The 22639-nt window shown below is 37.7% G+C and overlaps 3 protein-coding genes across 3 annotated transcripts; 1 reads left to right on the forward strand and 2 right to left on the reverse strand.

Annotated features, from left to right (window-relative positions):
• Positions 1 to 2417: 2417 nt before the first annotated feature.
• LOC113577403 (sterile alpha motif domain-containing protein 9-like) lies at positions 2418 to 7437 on the reverse strand. Its single transcript, XM_027010032.2, has one exon. It carries the CDS (start codon positions 7302 to 7304, stop codon positions 3753 to 3755), a length of 3552 nt encoding a protein of 1183 aa, XP_026865833.2. The 5' UTR covers positions 7305 to 7437; the 3' UTR covers positions 2418 to 3752.
• Positions 7438 to 8173: 736 nt separating this feature from the next.
• LOC113577404 (sterile alpha motif domain-containing protein 9-like) lies at positions 8174 to 14802 on the reverse strand. Its single transcript, XM_027010033.2, has 5 exons — positions 14487 to 14802; positions 14186 to 14300; positions 13602 to 13663; positions 11076 to 11462; positions 8174 to 8616 (listed from the first exon to the last, which is right to left on the reverse strand). Exons 3-5 carry the CDS (start codon positions 13644 to 13646, stop codon positions 8245 to 8247), a joined length of 804 nt encoding a protein of 267 aa, XP_026865834.2. The 5' UTR covers positions 13647 to 13663; positions 14186 to 14300; positions 14487 to 14802; the 3' UTR covers positions 8174 to 8244.
• Positions 14803 to 17772: 2970 nt separating this feature from the next.
• Positions 17773 to 22298, forward strand: mmadhcb (metabolism of cobalamin associated Db). Its single transcript, XM_027010062.2, has 8 exons — positions 17773 to 17858; positions 18291 to 18329; positions 18645 to 18783; positions 19103 to 19320; positions 19680 to 19788; positions 20292 to 20422; positions 21272 to 21358; positions 21499 to 22298. The coding sequence occupies exons 2-8, from the start codon at positions 18321 to 18323 to the stop codon at positions 21691 to 21693; spliced, it is 888 nt and encodes a 295-aa protein (XP_026865863.2). The 5' UTR covers positions 17773 to 17858; positions 18291 to 18320; the 3' UTR covers positions 21694 to 22298.
• The last annotated feature ends 341 nt before the right edge of the window (positions 22299 to 22639 follow it).

Consider the following 22639-nt stretch of genomic DNA (forward strand, 5'->3'; position numbering starts at 1 on the left):
CACAATTCCGGAAATTAAATAACTAGAGCTAAAATATTTCATACATATAACACACCGAGGTTCAGTATCATGTGTGAATGAAGTCTCTGAAATGAGGTTCGCCTCATGATTCTTTGTCTAAACCACGTCTGAAACTTTAGCTTCACTGATTTTTTTGCCACCGATTCACTTCACTGGTTTTTGCGACTTGCTCTGCCCATAATGACATTTTATCTGCGTGGGCTGCATGGTGACTAACTGAACTAACATAGCTGAGCTCTTCAAATCTCCGAACCCTCATTATCAAGTGAAGCTGTACCCTAGAGACATCCAGCAAGTTCTTGTGGACTAACACTTCTTCTTAGCTATTCTTAGCTGGGTTCATCATGTCCTTCCTTTGATCACCTACGCAGAGCTCTGTGCAGTGCACAGCTACACATGAAGTATGACAACCAGGAGGCAGACCAGAGAATCTCAGAGTGAAGGAGATTCTGGCCAAAGTGAACCACAGCACTGATACAAAGGTCATGAAGGTCAGTGAGTCTACACATATCACTCAGTCAGTCTGGTTGCCACTGCAGGACCTGTGAGAAAAGGGAGACTGCTGACCTGTAGCATGTATCTGCCTATTATTGCCCCTGACCCCTGCTGCCCCTGACCCCTGCTGCTCAGGATCTGACTGAAAGCATCAGTCCATGACAGCCTGACCAACAAATACCAACATGGGATGACAAGCAGCTTCCATTTAAAGTCAGCTTTCTACTTGATTTGAAGGTCATCTTAAGGTCATCATGGTCACAAGAGAGGAAGGATAGTGTAATAAAGATTTAAGACCTTAGTGACTGACATTTTGGAAAATTAATTATCTGTTTAGTTTCACTCATACTGATATGGTCACACAGAGCATGTAACCCTACATTTACCAAATTTAGCATAATTAAACATAATTAAACTTTGTGATATGAACTAAGTCAAACTTTCTCTACTTTGGTATCTCAAATGTCCAACCTATGACTCAGCATAGAAGACATTGATGTTTGTACTTAAAAACAACAACGACAACAACAACAACAAGCAAACAAACAAAAACAAATTGCTTTTCTTATCTTAAACACACGCACCCAGGAGAGGACACAGTCAGCACCACGGAGAGACCAAGAGCTCCCAGGCAAATCATCATCACATATTGAACCAAGTTCATTAGCTCATATCTGATCTTACATAAGGAACCATCCTGCACGTGATGTGCCACTGACTCTGCTCTAGAGACTCCACACTGTATGCAGATGGTCAAATAACTCCAGTTCAGCCACTCCTCTGATAGACACTAATGGTTGAGCCTAAACTAGGCCAGTGGATGGCTATATTAAAACTGGGGGCCTGGTCTTGGGGTTGTCCTTGGGTCTGAGTGGCTGACAGATTTGGGGATAAGTAGTCTGAGATCGGCTATGCTACACTACACACAAATATGATCTACTTTACTGAAGATAGAGGAATCTGCTTAAAGAGAAGGCATATTAACCTAGCCTCACTATTCTACATCCCCTCTATACCTACCCTACTAATTGATAAGGATATTTGAGAATGAATGTTATTGCTTCTTCAGAGTGCAGCATGACTTGTTCACAAGCACATGCTTCATGCCAGTTAAAGTGGAAGCTGGTAGAAGGAAGCAACTCAGAAAATGCTTCAACATATTATAGTAAGACTCTGTGACCAAACATTGGTTACATATTTGTCAACTTAACCTCAGGGTGATGGGTTTGTCCTTGGTTGTCTATTGACTAAGTGGTTGTAAGACTTGCCTGACCGTTGTGTATCCAGAATTCCTGTACACCATGGCCAATATGACTGTTTCCCACAATCACCATTACTACTATTCTCTCAGTTTAGCTCAAAATCTAAACAAAGCTCGACGAAAGAACTGTATGTCTACACACTCGCCAATGCACAGAACGCCTCACGGTGCTCTACTGACCTCTAGTGGAAACACGACGTGTGTTCACTTTGGTTTTCAATTAGTCAATACGGTCTCTATTTGGAAATTGAATGAATATATGTTGCTTTCAAATTCCTCCTTAAAGAAATTTTTTTTTACAACAATAAAAAAAATCTGGCTTTTAATATTTTAGTCTTTATAAAAATAGCCCTTTTTATCCGTGTCTGTGCATGTAATTTTTTAGTCCCATTTGAAAAATGATTGTATCATTGTATCAGTTGTTTGCAGTTTTCCAATCTACTATCTACAATGATATATTGATATTTGTCCAAAAGGATATTAAATCAATGAATGTAATTAACTATGTTTCTGAATATAGCACCTGCCAGATGTTTGAGGACACATAAGGACTTTTCATTATTTTTTTATAATTTTGCATTTCACATTCCAGATTTATATAAATGAATTTAAAAAAAAAGAATCACTCAAGAAAGCTGGATACATGTGAGGAGCAATGTTTAATAAAAAACACACACAAAGCAATTTATGACTTAGCACAGGAGAGAAGTACCATTTACATGAACTGTTACCTATTTTCACACCATTAACATTAATTTATCTTACTATGCATATTGACTGAAATACACTTTTACCTTGGGATAGACATTTTCTTGTAAGATTCTCTGGCATGAATACAGTGGCCCTATATTACAATGCACTTACAATACAATTACAATCTACTTACAATGGCCTTAGATGATAAACAACTCAAATCTAATACTGCATTATTTGGCTGATGAGTTCATTTAGGTAAGATCTGTTAATTACTTCAAGAACAAAGGACACCTTCTGATTATAAATATAAAAATAAAAAAAAGAACATGTATGTTTAAACATGTACACAAGGTATACAAGTGTACAGTATCACCAGTATCAATGATAAAGAAATAGTAATGGTTTGATGGCAGGTGATTTTTAATAATTACCTGATTGACCCTTAGAGGGTCACACCCGTGTCCGCATTTACACATTTGGCAAACTTGTGTCCTGAGGGACAAGCCTCTGACTTTTATCCTACATTTGTTTCCATGGTAGTATTTGTAATTCATTTAATTCTATTCTGCTTTAACCCCCACACAACCTTTTTTTATTTTATTTTCATTCTTTGATTTGTTTGCTGGTCTTCAGATCATGTCACACTCAGCTTGAAACAAAATGAAGCTTAAAATGCAGAGATCCAGAATATTCTTATTAGTTAACACTCAGACAGCATAATAAAACATGTGATGATTTTTGTTTCATTGATTAACTTTAGACATTTGTAGTTGTTAAACTAATTAGACTACTTGTTATACTTTTGTAATTTTTCTCCCCCTTTTATCTTGAGTATATTGACAGAAGAGACATTTTTGTCCATTCAGGTAAATATATTTGTTGCTTCATTATTATAGAATGATTATGCAAACCTTTACCAAAATCTTGCAACTTTGAAGTCCTTGTCGTGTTTGTTTGTTTCATTTCTCCACAGAGAGGAAGGCGTTCTTGCCAAATAACCTCTTTGCATTCTACAGTTCATTTTCAGTCCCTCTTATTACATTTATGTCTAATTGCCTTTTTCCTTTTTTGAAATCAATCAAATTTTTCCACATCCATCTACTGTACTGAGCATCCAATTTGTGTTCCTTTCTTTTAGTTTCTAAATAGCTTCCTTTCCCTCAACTATCTGCTCTCAAAAGATTCCTTTTTTGTGTACAGGCTGTATAAATGTACAATGTCCCCAACTCTTACATTAATAAGCATTTACTTTCTTCATTTTGATTGTGAATAACTCCTTTTAACTTTCATAGCGAATGTCATATGCAAGTAGGCCAGTCATAGCAAAGCCCAAGTAGAAGGACACCTTTTCGGTACTGAATCCAGATCTCACTGAATCAAGGAAGGCAGGGTGCACTGGGACCTTCAGTTTACCATACTCAGTATAAACTTCCCCTTGCTCAACTGTTCCATGTACACGGAGTAGACAGTCTTGAATATCCTTCTGACTGAAGATTTTTCCACTCTGCCAAGCCCTGTTGCTTTCTTTTGGTTCGTCCGTATAGTAGAGTTTTGCTTTAGGAACAAGCCTTTTCAATCCTGACTTTTTGCCCAGCAAAAAATGAGAAATAGCACCTCTCTTACGTAATGAAGTAGGTAGCCGACGACGAGAAGAATTACGTATGGAGTTAACATAGATTCCTATATTTTCAGCAGAATCTGATGTTGAACAAGGCCAAAGTAAGAGCAATGCCAAGTAGTAGGGCTCTGGAAAAGGGTACTGAACTCCTATTTCTTGCAACATTTCTTTCAAAAGATGGATGAGATCCCTTTCACTAATTGCACACTTTGAGTTGGGTTTGATGAGGTGCAAGGTTATGTTAGCCAGTATGAGGTTTGTTTTAAATTTTGGATTTCTGGACTTCAAGTGCTCATGTAAAAAATTATAGGATCCTGTTATTTTTTCCATTGTTTCTCCACTCTTGTCCTCCAAGTGTTGAAGCAGCCCAGGAAAAGTGTCAGCTTTCTGTTCTTCCAGAAAAATTTCATTTGCCTCAATGTCCATGCTCTCTCTAAGGATTTTCTTACTTTCTTTCTCTTGTGACCTTTCTGCATCTGAGCAGAAAAATGAAATATACTTCTTGAAGTATTGTGATATCTTTCTTCTACACTTATAGTCTAGCTCCTCCTCAAATTTTCTGCTCTTCAAGTAAGAAAAGTAACAATCAAATAATTCAAAGCTAGTCTTTGCCTGTTTCCTTAGTTCATGAAGAAATGGTTCATGATTCATTAGAACAGTTGCATATTTATGATTTATGCCATTGTCTTTAAAATAAATGCTTCTCATGGAAATGTTACCTTTGAGGAAGCTCTGCATGTACCTTCGTGCCATTGTATCTGTTCCATTAAAAAGTGGGAGGCTGCTGATAATATCAAGGACTGTGAGCACTACTTCTATTAGACCCATGTCTGCATATTGGTTGTAGGTTTGTGTTAGATTATAATCTTCATAAAGATTATATTCAGTCTTTGCCAGTTTCTGTGCCTTCTGAAAGGCATTAATTGCTTTTTTAGCAAGCTCAATGTATCTGTCAAGATTTTCAGGAGTCTCCTGCTCCTTGTCTCTTTGAATCTCATACTTCAGATGATTTTTATGGATTTGTCCTATCGTATCAACAGTGAAACAATTTTCTGTGATTTGTCTTGCAATTTCAGCCCATTCCAGGGCCTGAGAGAAATCTCTGCTGTAAAGATACAGGTATCTTGCCAAGGCTTGGGGTATAGAAGCACTTGTCTCATATCTTCTTAATGCTTTTGTAAAAATTTCTTGAACTTTTTGTCTTCCCTCATCTGTGTGGATTGTTTCAATCAACGGAGAAAACTGAGTGCCCCTATCATTGTCCACATTGCGTTGTCTCTCAATCAGCATACGCTGAATGGAGAGTGTTAAAGCATCTTTACCGAGTGCAGTTTTGAAAAACAAATTGCAATGCAGCAGATCCATGGTAATATCACTTCTCTTTATGTTATATGTCAAATCCAGCTCGTCTAGGCAAGCACACGCTATGTCATGATGTAGGATACGGATGGCAGAGTATTCCCCACAATGATCAACCTTAAATCCAATAAGTAAATTTGAGTAAGGCTTCATCCTTTCAAGAACATATTCTTCCCCCCAATGGAACTGCTTCATCCCAAGAAAGTCTTCACAGATTGACTGAGAAATGTCTGACTCAGCAACATATGAGTTTAGCAGTGCCATTACTGAGAAGAGCTGTGCTTCTTTGGTGTCCCTGTTGAGATCCTTTAGGGTATTACAAACCACGTTTCTAACATACTTCTTACTGAAGTTTGATTTCATGATCATGAAACTATAGAAATTTTCAGGTCTCTTATGATTTTCCTTGAGTTCTTGCAATTTTTCTTCAAAGTCATCTTTCTCTTTCTTTGTTAGTTCGTTTGTTATGTATTGTCTTTCTGTCTCACAGCACTTGAATTGATCTACTGGGAAGTGAGTGCGAACACAGTTCAAAAGGATGACTAGCGAATTTGTACTTTTTTCATTTTTGAAAGCACAATCTTCATCTAAGGTCCGACGAATGCAATTCCTTAGCTTTTCTGCAGCTTCTGTATCTTTGGAATCATCAATCAACAGAAGGACTGGTACCTGGGGAGATTCATCAGTTTTCCCGTACTTTAACAGGTACTTAACTTGTGAAGATACCGTCTCTTCAGAAATAGAACTGTCTTTCAGAATTGCACATCTTAATTGATTTCGAAGGTCCCACATTACATGCATTGCTAATGTTGTCCCTCCACATCCAGGATGATGAAAAAGATTCACAATGGCACATGTACTTTTAGGGTCCTTAATCTGAGATGTTACAATTAATCTGACAGCTTCATATTTGTCTCGTTTGATAAATGGCTTGGATTTTTCTTTCTCTGAGAAGTAGAAGTTCCACCATTTGACCTTCCCTCCTCTATAGAATTCTTCCTCAACCTTGAGTTTTAAATCTTGAAAGGCTGAGCTATTTACATCATAAGCATTCTCACATTCGTTTTCACACAAGATGTCTAAAGCATCCATTATATCTGTATCCTTCTGTCGCAGAGTGACCGAACTAGATCCAGCTGATGGCAACAACATGCCACAGGGCTGTGTGTGTGGTCCCAGTTTCATTACAGTTCCATTAATTTGGCTGAAATCCAGTTTATAGATAGACTGCTTGGTGATGTCAAACTCGTACTTCTTTTGAATGAGAGTATGCCATTTTTCAAATGAGTCCTCATTTTCACAAATATGAATAATGTTCTCTTCCCCTCGACACTGCCTGTGGAATGTCATGAATGTGTCAAAAATGGGGTCTTTCTCTGACTCTACAGCAGAAAACAGAAGGAATATCACAAGACATTTTCTATCAGGAAGAATTTCAGGTCTGAAGATAAATGAAACCATTTGCTCTATTTCTCTGTGAGTTCCTCTTAACCACCTTTGGTAGTCTAGATTCCTACTAGATTCAGAGTCAAGGTCAAGTCTTCCATTGCAAAACACCCAACTGGTTTGTTTGTAGAGGTTTAGATTTTTAAGCACTTCACTTGCCTCTCCCTGGAACTGGTTTGGAAAATGCAGATTTGCAATTCGGGATTCTCTGTATACTTTACATGCACCTTTAGAAACTGAATTGGGATCAAAGTCAAAAACACAAAACAAGTTCAATTTGCTAAGAAACTGGAGTTGTTCAAGTTGGTCAGGCTTGCTTTCATTCATTATGATGACAAAATAGCTGTAGTAACCCAGTGTGGATCCTCCACATGTCAGCAGGTTTTTGAGCTTTTCACCCTGATTCATTTCCCTTTTCACTGGTCTCTTTATGTCTGTTGCTGTAATTCGTAGTTCGTCTATGAATAAAAATACATAACAAAAAAAAAAAAATCTAATTGAACATGAATATCATGGCAATATTGAGCTTTCATTGATTTCTTCAAAGTTTTCTTTTTCTAGGGCAGAATAAGTGTACAACTCATGTCTTTTTAGTTTTCTGAAATCAACAAAGAGTCAAAATTACACATACAGGATCCAAAAAATATATGCATACATCCACTTAGATTATTCATTCAGTGCTGCTGAAAGTTCCAAAACGTCTACAACTTGCCAAAGCCAAAACCTCTTAACTTCCTATTAGTGATACTGATTTACTACAGTGGGTAGTTTCTTTGTGCCCACATAAAAAAGCTTTGTGTGACAGGACTCATTGCAGCTCATTGCAGTGCGTCCAAGAAAGAATCCCTTGCTCTAAAAATGACATTTTCACATTCTACTAAAGTTTGCAGCTGACCACACAAACAAAGACAAAGCCTTCTGGAGACATGTTTTTTCAGATAAGAAAGATTGAGTTGCCAACCTCACCTTAACCTTACTGAAAATATGAGGACTGCGCTTAAAAGTCTGGTCAAGTGCCAGGAAACCAACAAATGTAACTGAACTTCACCAATTCTGCCAAGCAGAGTGGTCAAATATCCAACCAGAATTCTACCAAAATCTTGTTGATGGCTACCAAAAGCAACTGGTCAAAATGTGAGGTTTACTATATGTATATTTTTGCTCCTGTTGTGATTTCAGAACACCCCCCCAACCCAAAAATAAATAAATAATTTTTTTAAAATTGTGCACCAAATTCTTGTTTTTTTTCCGTTTAAGGTGCATGTTGTACACTCATTCGGCTCCAGGAAAAGAAATGCTAGAGGATGTCATTGTAAGCCCAATATTGCCTTTCATGTCATCATGCCATTCATGTCATGATTAGTGTGTGTAAACTTCCATGAACAACTGTAACTGAATTATCAAACATCAAGGTGCCTGAGAACCTAAAGGTCATTAATTGATTTGTCTTACCAACATCCTCCATCAACCTTTCCACAAGGTCATTTCGTGGAATCTTCTTTAATATTGATTTGGTTATTTTCAAAGCATCCTCTTCTCTATGATAATGTATCATCAAGAGAGCAATTTCTGGTCTTTCTTGCTTCTCCAACTGATATTTAGGAATAGGTCGGCATTCATCCAGCACAGGTTCATTTAGGTATATTTTAAACATTTTGAAGTTTTCTTCTGTCAGTTCGTTAAGATATTTAAGAAGCACTGTAAAAGGCATGCTTTCGAGCTGTAAAGTAAAAAAGAAGAAAGAAAATTAGCTGTAGCACCCCCCACAAAAAAACAACAAAAACCTTATACACATCTTCTGATGATAAACTTATGATGCTAGAAAACTGCAGCCTTTTGTCATCCATATCTTCTTTAAACATTAATTCATGGCCTATTTCTATGCTGTATTATTTTTCACTTTGTCATAGTAAATCTCTGAGGAGAAATACATTCTTGTTTTGAACTCCACATACTTTTTCATTTCTCCATGCTGCCATTTATTTACAGTTGGCATAAGTTGTGTGTAATTCTACGCCTCTCTCTATTGGTTGTTTTAGATGTATGTCATAGCAGCAGCTACAATGCAAGTTCTTGGTGCAAAATTGAAACTCAGAAGATAATCATAGGCTGTTTTGGGTTGCAGAGACACTAACTCAGCCACTGTGAATGACACAGTCACCCAGCAGGAGACGCATGGCCACTGATACACAAACAAACACACACTCCCAACCTGCCCTGCTCCCAGTCACCCAACTATTAACCACAAGCACCTGTGCCTTATTTAAAGCTCAAAGGTACTCTCCTTGAGTCTCTCCTGTCACCATATTATGAGCCTTACTGAGTGTTTTTGTCTTTTTGTTTATTAATTTCATTTGTTTTACTCACGGAGAATAAATGCTCATAAATAAGGCTATGAAGAAAGGTTTAATGAAGGGTATGTGACTAAAGGGAGTGGGGTACACTCTTTCATTACCAAGAAGTTCAGAAGTCTTAAATGCAATAAATTCCCAGAGCACACAAACATTAGTCAGGTTTCCATGTACAGGACTTTATGCACAAAAAATGTTTAGTGCTTTGAAATGTTTCCCAGTACATGTGATGGAATGGAGCAATTTTATTATTATAATACAGCCTAATTTTGCAAATTTGGACAAAATAAATAACCACCATGTTATGGAAGACTGTAGGTGGTTCTAAACATTTTAGTCAGGAGAAACAATGTGATTCTCAATACCTTCTATACTGGAAACAATAGTTAAGCATATAGGTAGATGGTGCAGCATTAAACAATAAAGAGCAAGTGGTGGGGTTGAAGATGGAACTGGTGAAGGCTATTAATAGCACTGAGAAATAATTTTTTACCAGGTAGATTGTGGTGCCTGTAGTTTGACTTGTTGCATCGGATTAGATGGCCACTGATGGTTTATGAGGTTTCAATTACCAAAGCAGAGAGGTCAGACAGGATTACGACCAAGGATATAAGGAAGTGGCTAGAAGTGTCATGTTGTTTAAGTAGTGTGGCATGGTATGGAAGAAGGGTGCTGCTACTGACAAGTTTAGTTGAGGAATTTAAAACGTGCTAAGGTAAGTCATGAGATATTGTTAGGGTCTAAGAACGCAGTGCTAAAAGTGACTACAACCGTCATAAAAGCAATGAGAAAGTGGAATCTGCGAGCAGTGGTGCACTTATCTAAGTGCACATAATAGCATAGGGATGTGGTAGGACGTGTGTAAAACAGAAGCGCATGGCTTGGGTCAGATGATTCATGGAAATGTTAATAAGGCCATATCGCCATAGACAAGGTGAATGATTGAATGATTACTAGTTTATTTGTGAACAGGAAGAGGATGCAGGGTATGCACCAACAGATTTGCAGGGAAAACAAGGCTTTGTCTGAAAAATTTAGAGAAGCAGAGAATCACTTGGTAAGAGTTGTGGGCAATGGATGTAAATCATAAAATATTTGCTTGGAGTGACTTACGATGTCCTAACTCCACAAAACTTTGGACAGTGGTTAGGTAAATATCCTAGTTGCAAATTATGTGTGGAGGTTTGGACATTGAAGCTTACTTTATCTGCATGCAAAGTTAGTTTGTCACAGGGACAACATACATGGAATGTTGTGTTTAGCTTATTAGCATGTTTAGTCCATTATAAGCACATAGAGGATAACTACGCAGACTTGGTGGCTGACCTGAGAGAACATGGGTAGCAGGCATTACTTAAAAGTGATAGCTCACAAAATATATGACAATAATGTAATTTATTTAATACATATGTATAATGAATTTTCAATGAATTATAAACTCATTTTCTTCTTTTTACTTTTATATTATGAAAAAAAAAAAAATCTTAATCAGGTCTTGGTCACTCCTGGTCTCAGTCTTGACTCAGATTCGACTACCAATATGGTTTGGTTTTGACTTGGACTCTGCTCTAGTGGTCTTGACTACAACACTACCTCACAGAAATTAATTTACTATTCTTTATTAAAAATTTGCGTGGGGCCACTTGTCTTAACTGATATATGTCAGCAATACGGTCACAGTGACAGGTGTGATGTCAAGCAAATATTACGAACTACAGATTCAAAATGATTATACTTCATTATGCTACAAGGAGATTAAACAAAGTACCTGATATTTGTCATATTAGATCATAACATTCACCCAGTCAAACAAACGGAACAGACATACCTCATGGCCTGTCTCTGTTTCCTGAACATAGTGTCTTTGGTTCTCAGATTTGTCCTTTGTACAAGTTTCCATTTGAGGTGTAACAGTTTTCAGTCTGTTTATCTGTGTTATTTCCTTGTCATGTTGGTGAGATGCTGCTATTTCAGATTGTGCTATGTGTTTCTTTAATCTTGACATGATCCTAACAGCTGGACCATGTTCTACTCCCATATCGAGTAGGTCTTTCTTTTCAAAGCATGCTAGATCTTCACCTGATACTTCCTCCTCAACAAACTTGTCTGCATGTTTTTGGTTAATGTTTACCACATCACAAAGCCACATGTGAACAGTCTCTTTTGTCCATTTTGTAATTGGAAGATGGTTGTAGTCAGCCCTGGTAGCATTGTTCTAAAAGAAAGAGAAATATCAGTCAAAGTATTTGTGGAATGATATTATGAACATCTACAAGTAAAGCATCTCTCAACAAACTCAATTATTTTGTATTTTAAAAAAAAAATCATGTACATTTCAGTGAATTCACAAAAATGGACAAAATGTGCACAATCAATATCTATGTCTAATACTTTTCTCTGTGACTAAAAACAAAAAAAAAAGTTTTTAATTATGTTCTTTAACTTTAGCTTAATTACCATGCATGTTTAACAAAGGTGTTGTCATTGAACACTCCCCTTCCCACTGGTAGTGGGCGCAGTGGGCGTTCACACGTCATCTCGTTAGTAACCACGCCTATGTAGTCAGCGCACACCTGTGCCGGGTTACTGTTGTAACGTCTGTGTGCAATTATGTGGGAGTGTGCATCTTTGGCGGTCTTTGAGCCTGTTCACGTTCATTACATGTTATGTTTGTACGCTGTATTCAAGGTTGCACGTGTTCACCTTGCCTGTTTCGTATGAGTGCCACTGTGTTTGTTATTAGTGTTTGTCTAATAAACATATGTGTCCTTCTAGAGAGTCTGTGTCCCACTCCTCGCCCTGCGGCACTCGGGCTGTTACAGGAGTATAAATCCGTAGACTGATTAGGGGAGAGAACGAGGTGCAGTTGAAACGGGAAACAGCAACGTTGAAAACGAGAAGAAATCAAAGGACACGTGGACACATGCTGAACCAAAGGAAACAACCACATGAAAAGTCCCTTCACATGGATGAAGGAGTTGTATCCATTAAATTATTCATATCATTAACTAAAGTTAATTGAGCATTTAATATTATTTAAAAACTGAACATCTATGAACTGCAGTGTGCTTTGTTTGTGATTAAGTTCTTAATGCGGAAGCTTGTATGATTTTTTTTGGTTTTTTTGCTCAGTTAAAAGAGGACATGCATGTAGGGTTAAGTGAAAGTGATGAAGTACCCCTATTTACACTGGTATTAATAATTCAAAAGGTATTTAAATTTAAGACAAATATTTTAACAGCTTTTTGTTGTTGATGTGTCTGTTATGACCTTTAAATAAAAGTTAGCCTAGATAGCAATTTCATTTTATACTGATCTGAATTTATTTCAATGAAAAACAACAAATTAAACTTCAACTCAACTGACTGACAAAATAATAAATCATGACCTTTGTGGTTGGACAATGGTACTTTGAAGGTCTACAGAAAAAGCTTATGATTGTGGTCACACATTCCTTCTGCATTTAACCAATTGGCAGAAGGAAGTGTCAATATCAAAACATATTTAACCATAGCACATGCAACTATAACATACTTCCTCTCATTGTAAAGTGCGCTTGAACCCAGGTCAGCTAGATGTGTGCAGTTAGAGCCTGGATCAAGTAAAACAAAAGGAAAAAAACTAAACACCATGCTGAGCATGGGAAAAAGAGAGAACAACGGATGCCATGGGAAGAAGTGGCAACCCTGACGCACTGGGGAAAACTCAAACTAAACCTTCCCAAATAAAACCAGAAAACAGGGAGGAACTTGAATGGCTAAGGGAAGCCTCGGGAGAGAGGAAAACTAGAGAAGGGAGGGAACATGTAAAAACACTAACACCCTTGTAGAGCAGAAAAGAGGCATAGCACAAGGGCTCACAGACCTCAATACCCAGAGCTACCGGCTGGGCGCTTGGCTCAAAACTCTAGCAAAGACCCAACACCAAATGTCTGGGTCACTGGGCTTATATAAGGTCTAGCCCAGCTGTTGGGTGTTAAGCCTGATTAGTGGCGTGGTTGACTCAAGGCCTCCTTCTGGTGGCCGGAGGGGGCCTCAGCCTGGTGCCAACCCTTCCACGTGTTCAAACTTGCCTAGTCTAGAGAACACAACAGTCCTGCTGTCCTATACTGTGTGTGTGTGTGTGTGTGTGTGTGTGTGTGTGTGAGTGAGATATATATATATATATATATATATATATATATAATATTTGTTTATTTATTTTAATTGAAGAAGCAGCAATACATTTTCACAATTAGATGACTGGTGACATATTTTCTCTCTATGTATATTACATATTACAAAAATGACCTATAATTGTAGTATTTAGTATAATTTCCCAGTGTATCTGTTCAAAAATAACCAACATTTCTTACCTGTGTGCTGGCATCAGCAAGTTCTCTTCTTTGAGCAGATGCCATCACAAGCAAATGCTACACTGCATTGAAAGTGAGAAACAATAAACTACATAGTGTGGATGTTGTGCAGTTCAATATGGTGTAGTTTATTGCTCTTACACTGAGATGGAGAGGAGTGCTATCTCCATTCGCTTCTTCCCTCTTCCTGTTTGTTTCTGGTCTAACCTGTATTGCTTTTGCCTTGCTCTTTTGTTTTAATTACAAGTTCTGTACAAGGATTTATATGTTCCGTCTGAACAATATGTAGTTTACTTATTTAAACTTTTCATTTTATATGAAATTTGTAGTATTAACATTTGCAGTTTTATCATGAAATCTCTAATCCGTTTTCCATATAAAGCAATTCAACATTTTGTACTCAAACTGAAAAAAAAAAACAAATTAAAGCTGCTGCTTCTTTTTCTTATTATTATTATAAAAGGGCATGCTGTAATACTCTAGTAATTAAAACTGAAGATATAATGCTATATACAGAGAACTATTCTAATAATTACAGCTGTAAAGAATAACTCAACCTCATAGGGTTAATATCAAAATCTTACCTGTCATTTAGTGTATGTTATTCAAAATACATCGACTCCCATTGCAGACCTAAACTTCTTTTTCGGTAAAGTCCGAGCGGATAATGCTGGAGGGAAAGAGCCTAGCAAACCTAGACTGAAAGAAAGATTGTGCTCATCTATGTTTCGAGCATTGTGCAGCTCAGCATGTGCGGAAACAACCATTACTAACTTTTTCAACAAGTCCTTTTGAGTAAGAAAAGGCATTGCGAATTTTAATTCGGTTTGATTAGATGGCGTACGACGCTCAGTTTCGACATAATTGTGCGGATTAAAAACTCACCTGCTTTACCCTTATGTTCTGTCTGTAACTTTTACAGTTTACAAAATGTCGAACACTACCGTGAACAAGAACAAAGACCGACAAATATGTACACCCCCACAGCGGTTATTACAAGAATTATTACAAGATGCACGATAACAAGGAGGATGTGGTTACAGACAAGACGATGAACTCCCATTGCACGGTATGCAAAGTCAAAGTGTTCAGAATTCTCCTCAAACGAAACGCGTTGTATTTGTAAAATGCCGAAAAAAGCGGCGTTTTGGACGTTTATTTTTCACTACGCCATAAAATATACTGCAAAAACAAAACAGCGTTTAAAACACCATTTTATAGTATGATAATGAGCTCTGCCTACTGGGTTTGACAGCCAATAGACTTGAACTTTCTTCACCCAATCACTCATGAACAAGGTCAGAGCAGACCAGTTCACTACAGATCTTAATCGGCCGATGAACCAGTGTTCAAGTTTGTTTATTTTTGGGATTTACATATGTGTTTACATATGACAGACAGACAGACAGACAGACAGATAGATAGATATCAAGCTTAGACATTAAACAGAAATCTTACGATTAATCAGAAGAGACCAATGAGTAATTTGTGAGCATCTAGTAATGTGAGGTGACCTAAAAAGAGTGACAATGAGAATGAAGTCCATCACAGCTGTCAGAGGGTGAAACTGTTGTAGTTGGACTGCAGAGGACACAAAGTCACCAAACCAGACAGAATAATGTTGCTGGTGGTCTAATTAGTAAAATCTCCAGCCCAATCTTTCAGTCTCTTCAGCAGAGTGGGTGATCATACAGGTGAGGCCTTTGTTTTCAAGCACAGCAGGAGTGTCTCTGACATGCAGGTGACTCCACTGTGGTAGGGACTAACCTGACCAAGAACACACACGTGAACAGCACATATAATGGGAGACAAACAAAAACAAATCAGGGCACACCAAACAAACATTCTTTTAAAAAAATCCAGTCTAATGTTTTATAATTCAGAAAAAGAACAGACAAGCCAAATGGACTAGAATGAATGTGAAAAGGACATTTTATATAGATTCTCTCAACAAACGTAACAAGGCCTGTGCCAATAATTTAATTTTAATATAACTACAATTAAGATTTTTTTTTCCTCTTAAAATCTGTAGTTTTTAAAGAACAAGGCTATTTCTTACTAGCCATCTTCTAAGCTGGGAATACTCAGTAGCTCCCATTTCAAGACAGACACTGCTCAAATTTGAATAAATAACCAAATAAACTTCAAAGCTTTGTGACCAGGCAGTTCTTGAAACTTTGAGAGACAGGGGGTCCCAGTGCTAGACTTGGAGAAAGAACACAAGTGTACAAAACAGGGATACTCCAAAACCAATAGTGCTGTTATCCATATTCGCTGTTTGAACAGAGAAGGAAAGTGGAGTGAAACGGCACTCTTGAGACAATAGTAAACCTGTGCCACCACCCCTGCCGAGATGCCTCGGAGAATGGGTGAATGAAAAGCCAGAGGACAGAGCAGCCGGAGTCACCGAGTTCTCAGGGGTGATCCATGTTTCTGTTAGCGGTTCAGACAATAAGCCTTGAATTTAACAGAATCTAAGGCAAAATAAATGAACTCAGAGCCTACCTTAACCAACCAGAGGATAATCCAACAAGAAAACCAAAGCACAATAGATTACCTCAAAATAGCAATATTTTATTTATTTATTTATTTATTAGTTGGCTGGCTGATTAATTGGGTCTACCACTAATGCAATGTCTCACAGACCCCTCAGGACTGTGGTCACCCTCTGAGCCTCCCTTTTAGTTGTATGTATATTTGCATATGTGACCCAACATTGTTAAAGAAAAGATCGCTCAAAGCACGCAGGCTTCTTATCTGGAAATTAAAATTATACCTCTACAAATTTCAGTTACCGCTATATCCCTATATTGCTATATACCACCATATCCACCATGTTTAAAATAAAGTAGCTTGTTTTAGTATACATGCCAGTTGAAGAAAAGGACGAATGAAACCATGCCCTTAACATAGACTAGGTTGCAGCTGTAATTTGTCAGCAATGGTGCAAAACACCAAAACTCCACAAATGTAAAGGTTTGTCATGTAAAGATTATATATAATTTAATTGGATTTAAAGTAAATCATCAAAAAAAAGTCATTTGAAAATGTACATTCCTGTTTAAGGGTGAGAGTTTGTCTCTGCTCTTTTTCTGTATTTTGTCACTCATTCTTTTGTGTAGTTTTTATATATTTAGCATAATTGTTGGCATATGTTCATGTCACACACAATTTACTTAAATAATCACAATGTGTTTACCCTTCTAAAGTGAATATGTGAGTGGGTATGTTTACTTTAAAAGCTTGTTCCAGTGACCTCTGTTGCATATTTTAGTCTTCTATGTACAAAAAACAAAACAGAGTGAAAATGTAATTTACACAGAGAGAGAGAGAGAGAGAAAACAACAGGTTTAAAGTACAGGTTTAAAGTACATGTATTCTCTCTACTCTGTAGGATTAACTGTTCACAGCTATCAAGTGGTACAGATGGCTAAGATATTTGCTCTGCAGTACAGTGGCTGGGTTCGCATGTCTCTTTGCCTGAAGTTGTTGCACCTTGCAAATTGTCAATGGGCAGTGGTGACTCAGTGGTTAAGGTACTGGTCTATTAATCGGAAGGTTGTTGGTTCAAGCTGCCACTGTTGGGCCCATGAGCAAGACCCTTAACCCTCAATTGCAGAAGTTGTACTCAGTCATAATTGTAAATTGCTTTGTATAAAAGTGTCACTAAATTCTGTAAATATAGACCTGATGATTGGAAGGGAATAGGTTTTTTGATCTTATTATTCCCATTCTTGAGTATTTTCTTTACCCCATGGAGGTAGTAGGATGTTGGTATCATTCTCATTTCTGCCTCATGGTTCCTGTGTGATTTTAGAATTCCCAGGTATTTATAGCTGTCTTCCATGTCTGTTATATAGTCTTGTGGTAGTTCAGTCCCTCTGCTGTTCACCACATGCATACATATACATTCACACACTTGCTGCACGATACTTCTACAATACTTCAAGATTTAACAGTGCTTTATGGTAGGCTCAGTAACCAAAGATAAAATATGAAAATTACCATCAAAACTAAAACGTGAATTTTGTTAAATTATGTTTATTAATTTAACAATTAATATTGTTATTATTTCGCCTAACAATAAAAGTGAAGTTAATATGTGCATTGACAAATACCTCTTTTCTGTGTTAAGGGACGCCTTTGGCCCGTGGAGGCTACCGTCGTTACGTAATCAGAAGGTTAACCGCTGCGCTAATACAACACTGAGGAGTTATCTTAGAAATCGAGCTTGCTAACTATAAAGAAATAATACAGGTAAGAATAAAGGACTATACCGCGTATTAAACAAATTTGTTTATATACATAGATTTAAGTGATAAATTACACACTATTCCTAATGAATGTCGTTGACTTATGTTTTTAAAGTCTAACCTTGATCGCAGGGTAGCTAGGCTAGCTAACTTGCATATGTTTAGCTAACATGATCTCGCTTACAGAATGTAACTAGTCAGTGAACAGCAGCTTCCTTCATATTTCATTCAGAATCTTCAGCCAAGTCTGACCTTTTAACGCTGCAAGTTCTGCTGTACTGTGCTATTCGCAGCTAGGTATATAGCTAGCTAGACACATGGCATATGGATTAATATGAATCTCCGTTTCTCTCGTGTGAAGTATTTAAGACCATGTGCTGTTCCTGATGGTCTTCTCCTCGGTTAACCAATTATAATTGAGCTGTTTGATACACAGGGGGACTATAAACAAGAAACGCCCATCAGGATGGCCAATGTAAGTTAAAGTGCATCAGACGACCCTTATAACCTTTGCCTTTTCACCTCTTACACTGAGGTGCTTAATACTAAATTCTGAAAACTTGGGGTGACTGTTGTAAAATCGTATTTGAGATTGAATATTTTTTCTTCAGCCACTAGAGTTTTTGTAATGGGTTTACATAGTACAGAATATAAAAAGTTGAATCTAATCCATTTGTGAACAATAAGATTTTAAATGTAAAGCACAGTATCACAACAGATTTTAACAACTACTGAGGTGTATAGGGTGTGTTATGTATATGCCACACACCTATGTGCCTTTGACACCTAGGTGCTCTGCAGTAGAGCCAGGCTGGTCACCTACCTCCCAGGGCTTCACCTTCTGGTGCAACGTATCACAGGAGCCAGAACTTTCTCTGGGGCGTCTGGTTCTGATGAGCCCCACATCAACACTACACCCCCTGATATGGGTAAGATGACTGTCATTGACTCATGGATTCTGAGAAATAGCCAAATTAAAAAAAAGTTTATTATGTATTGGTATATTTGTCTTATTGCTTGTCCTGCAAAGTTGTGAAGTATGAGGTTAAGGAAACACATGTAGGTTGAGCATTATGGCAGTGGTGTCCCAATGAAAACCAGAAATTAGCATGCATCCCGTCCCTTTTAATGAACTGTACATATTTGACATTTTGAACGTCAAAGTGGAAAAGCCCTGTCCACGTGAAAGGTTTGTATTTATGTGTGGTTTGGCCTTGCTATTCAGTGCTTGGTGTTCCTCTGGAACAGGGCCAAGGACGGTGTGGCCAGATGAGACTATGGGCCCCTTTGGCCCTCAGGACAAGCGTTTCCAGTTGCCTGGCAATGTAGGTTTCGCCTGCCAACTGGGGGACACTGTGGGGCAGAATATGGCCCGGCTCCCCCGGACCGTACCAGACGTCCTCACAGCCCAGTCCAGCAGCGAGAGGCACGAGTTTGTCCTGGCCCAGTTTGTCAACGAGTTCCATGTATGGTTAAATCCAGTCTCTACTCATGTAAAGAGTTCTAGTATTTAATATGAAATGAATTGCATATCGTGCATATAATGTACTTAAAAACACCTTTCAATCCCATGTGTGTGAAATATATTGAACATATGTTCTTAAATATAAAAATAATATATTGACTGCAATTTGCAATATTTTATTTTCATATGAGATGGATACAGTAGTTTCAGACTAATATGAATAGTTTATTGTTTGTAGGGTGTAGTTGTTATGACTGTTGGCAAATCATTTAGACTACTTACAGTTCTGTATTTACTAAATGCATTATTCACATCTCACATTTCTGTTAGACAAGCCTGATTTTCCTCATTTATCCACAGGGGAAAGAGGAGGTTTCTTCACTGCAGGATTTCAACAGAGTAGAGCAGTATTTTGGCCATTCCAGTGTGGAATGTGCAGTACAGTCATGCCCCGAACTGCTAAAGAAAGGTGTGTGTGCTGTGTCTAACCATTTATACTTCCTAAAAATTGCATGTAAACAAGTTATTTAAATTCTTCAGTGAGATCCTTAATAGAGTAGTATACAATCGGAGGGAAAATGTATTCTTAATATTTTTTAGATTAATGTAGTTTCAAATTTGGCCACTAGATGGTAGCATAATATCTACACAAGCCCCTCTCTAACGGTCTCTTTATCTTAGCACTTTAACTTGACGTGTGCAGCCAAGTCATTAAGAAAACTATATGGATTACACACACACCCCCGTGTGTGTGTGTGTTTCATTCATATATATATATATATATATATATAGATATAGATATATAGATATAGATATATATATATAGATATAGATATATATATAGATATATAATAAATAAAAATCCACAGAGCATTATATGTAAATCTATATACATAATAAATGGTATTTATTATACATGCCTGCTACGTATGAATGTATAAATTTGCTTGTTAAATATTCTACAAAAACCAGACTTTGAGATGATGTTCCCTGAAGCTCCGTCCAGTGGTATGATGGTAGTTACTGTGACTCAGAGAACAGAGAACGACATGACTGCCTGGTCCGCCGACGTGGACCAGGAGAGGGAGGAGCTGCTGGCTAAAGTGAGTTGCATACTGTTCCCCTGGATGGTCAGCAAAGCTGCAGAAAGTCCCCATTGCAAGACTTTGACTCGGGCTTTTTCTTCAGAGATTTGTTTACCAAACCATGCATAACATTGTGGAGTGTGAAAAAATTGAAAGAATTTGTCAAATATGCATTCATATATATTATGCATTTTATTTTGATGCGTCACTTTTTAGTAAGAGATGCATCACTCCACCCCCACTCCAGTTGCACCATTTGGCATATACAATGATGTACATATAATGATGAATAATGTATAGCATCAGATATGGTTTATAAGCAGAATGCTATCTACATAGACAAGGAAAAGGGGTTTGCCTTTCTCTCCAAAACACACAAAGCTTTCAACAGATTATAGTTAAGGTTTTGCTAGGGCTTAGTTCTAAATGGCCTTGTTCTTAACCTTGTTTTATTTATGAACCAGAGAGAATGGTTCTGACCTCTGAGAGCGCCCAAAAAACAGCCAGAGTTTTGGGTTTACATTAGTGGGAGGAGCCTGTTTGCTACCGTTCTTGTGAGAAGGGTCTTATTCTGTATGCATGCATGCATGCATGTGTTTGTGTGTTTGTGTGTCTGTGTATGTGAGAGAAAAGTGTGTGATTCAGTGGTACACTTCCCTGACAGTCTGTGTTATTCACTGTCTGGTTCGCATGGTGTCAGCTTAGCTTTTGCTTTAATTGGGATCAACTCAGACCTTACTAGTGAAATTGTTTTGTTTTTTTCCATGGTTTTGATCGACTTGTAATTACATCTTTTCTTGATTGATGTCAGTCTTATTATTCCTACACTAATTGTTGCACTAATTGGTGTAATGTGTGGTTGTACAGTTCATTGCAGGGGCAAAGGAGATCTGCTACGCCCTTCACTCTGAGGGCTTTTGGGCTGATTTTATTGACCCATCATCTGGACTAGCAGTAAGTTCACAGTGAACATTATATGAGAAGTGTGACGATGTTTTCATTTATTCAGTGAGTTGCAACATGCCAAGTGAGGGCAAAGCTTTTTCTTTCTTTTTTAAAACCTTTGTTTTTTTGTTGTTGTTTTTTTGTTGCAGTTTTTTGGCTCCTACACAAACAGCACCCTTTTTGAGACGGATGAACGATACCGCCACTTGGGTTTTCAAATTGAAGACCTTGGCTGCTGCAAAGTGATTCGCCACGCCCTGTGGGGGACGCACGTGTTTGTGGGGACAGTTTTCACCGATGCACCACCCAACAGCCTTATAATGAAGAAGCTGCAAGGGAACTAATTAATCATATGCAACACAGGAGCAAGTGTGCTCAGTGTGCACAAGCACAGTGACTGAAAGTCAGTTCATCTCTCAAAGGCTCTCTGTCTGATTTGTTGTAGTCCCTATGAGGCACTTACGTTATGAGAATTGGAACTATATTTATTTTTTCAAAGGTGTGATTATTTGTGAGAGAAAATGAAGTGACTGGTAAATGTGCTGCTTGAATGGTATATTTATGTATCAGTGACACAGCTACTTTTTGTATTGGAAAACTTCAATCAACTTGAAAAATGTATCTCTATTTCCTTTCCGTTTTAGCATTGCTGCTGGGACTTGTTTCCACTGAACAGTAGAATCTCAGTCATTGTAAATTCAGATGGCATTTGAACATAGATTATTTATTAGAAGAGTTATATCTAAGCTTTCAATTAGACAAAAATTGTAGATCTGAAGATCCATGCTAGAAACAATAAATAGATATTTTTGGTATTCACAATTTCTGCCTGCTACAGGAATGTTCTGGAGGCTTGGATCATGAAGACAGTCAGAGAATTCATAGTTGCAGCCTCCAGCACTTGTATACACTAGCATGATATAAAATGTCATTTTCATGTGCCTTCTGAGACTCGTGTGCAGCCAAGTCTTTAAACCCTCCAGCCAGTTCATCCTCGAAATGTCCCAACCAATCAGACTGTTCACGTCTCCTACAAATCAACATATTAAGAACCTTTTTTATTTTTTAGCTCTTAACCTAGGGCTCACGGAGGTCGTCCCCATTGTCAGGGAGCAGCAGCTGCTGAGGTCACAGTGGCTGGGGCCTCATTAGCATTCACTAACTCATCATAGCAGATGGGCTTCAATCAGTCTCCAGAATTGACAAGAATTGTTCAGCTAAGAAATGAGCAGTTTTTTTCATTTATCCTGCCTAGTTCCCAGCTGAATTCACATAGTAGCCTCTTGCTTT

This window comes from Electrophorus electricus, chromosome 25 (genome assembly GCF_013358815.1).
Source record: "Electrophorus electricus isolate fEleEle1 chromosome 25, fEleEle1.pri, whole genome shotgun sequence".
NCBI lineage: Eukaryota > Metazoa > Chordata > Actinopteri > Gymnotiformes > Gymnotidae > Electrophorus > Electrophorus electricus.

Coding starts and splice junctions, on each gene's coding strand:
- LOC113577403 (XM_027010032.2), bottom strand. CDS start 7,304: ATGAATCAGGGTGAAAAGCTCAAAAACCTGCTGACATGTGGAGGATCC.
- LOC113577404 (XM_027010033.2), bottom strand. CDS start 13,646: ATGGCATCTGCTCAAAGAAGAGAACTTGCTGATGCCAGCACACAG. Junction 11,463..13,601: donor TTGCTGATGCCAGCACACAG/GTAAGAAATGTT, acceptor TCTTTCTTTTAG/AACAATGCTACCAGGGCTGA. Junction 8,617..11,075: donor AAACAGAGACAGGCCATGAG/GTATGTCTGTTC, acceptor TTTACTTTACAG/CTCGAAAGCATGCCTTTTAC.
- mmadhcb (XM_027010062.2), top strand. Junction 19,321..19,679: donor AGTTTGTCAACGAGTTCCAT/GTATGGTTAAAT, acceptor ATTTATCCACAG/GGGAAAGAGGAGGTTTCTTC. Junction 19,789..20,291: donor CCCCGAACTGCTAAAGAAAG/GTGTGTGTGCTG, acceptor TACAAAAACCAG/ACTTTGAGATGATGTTCCCT.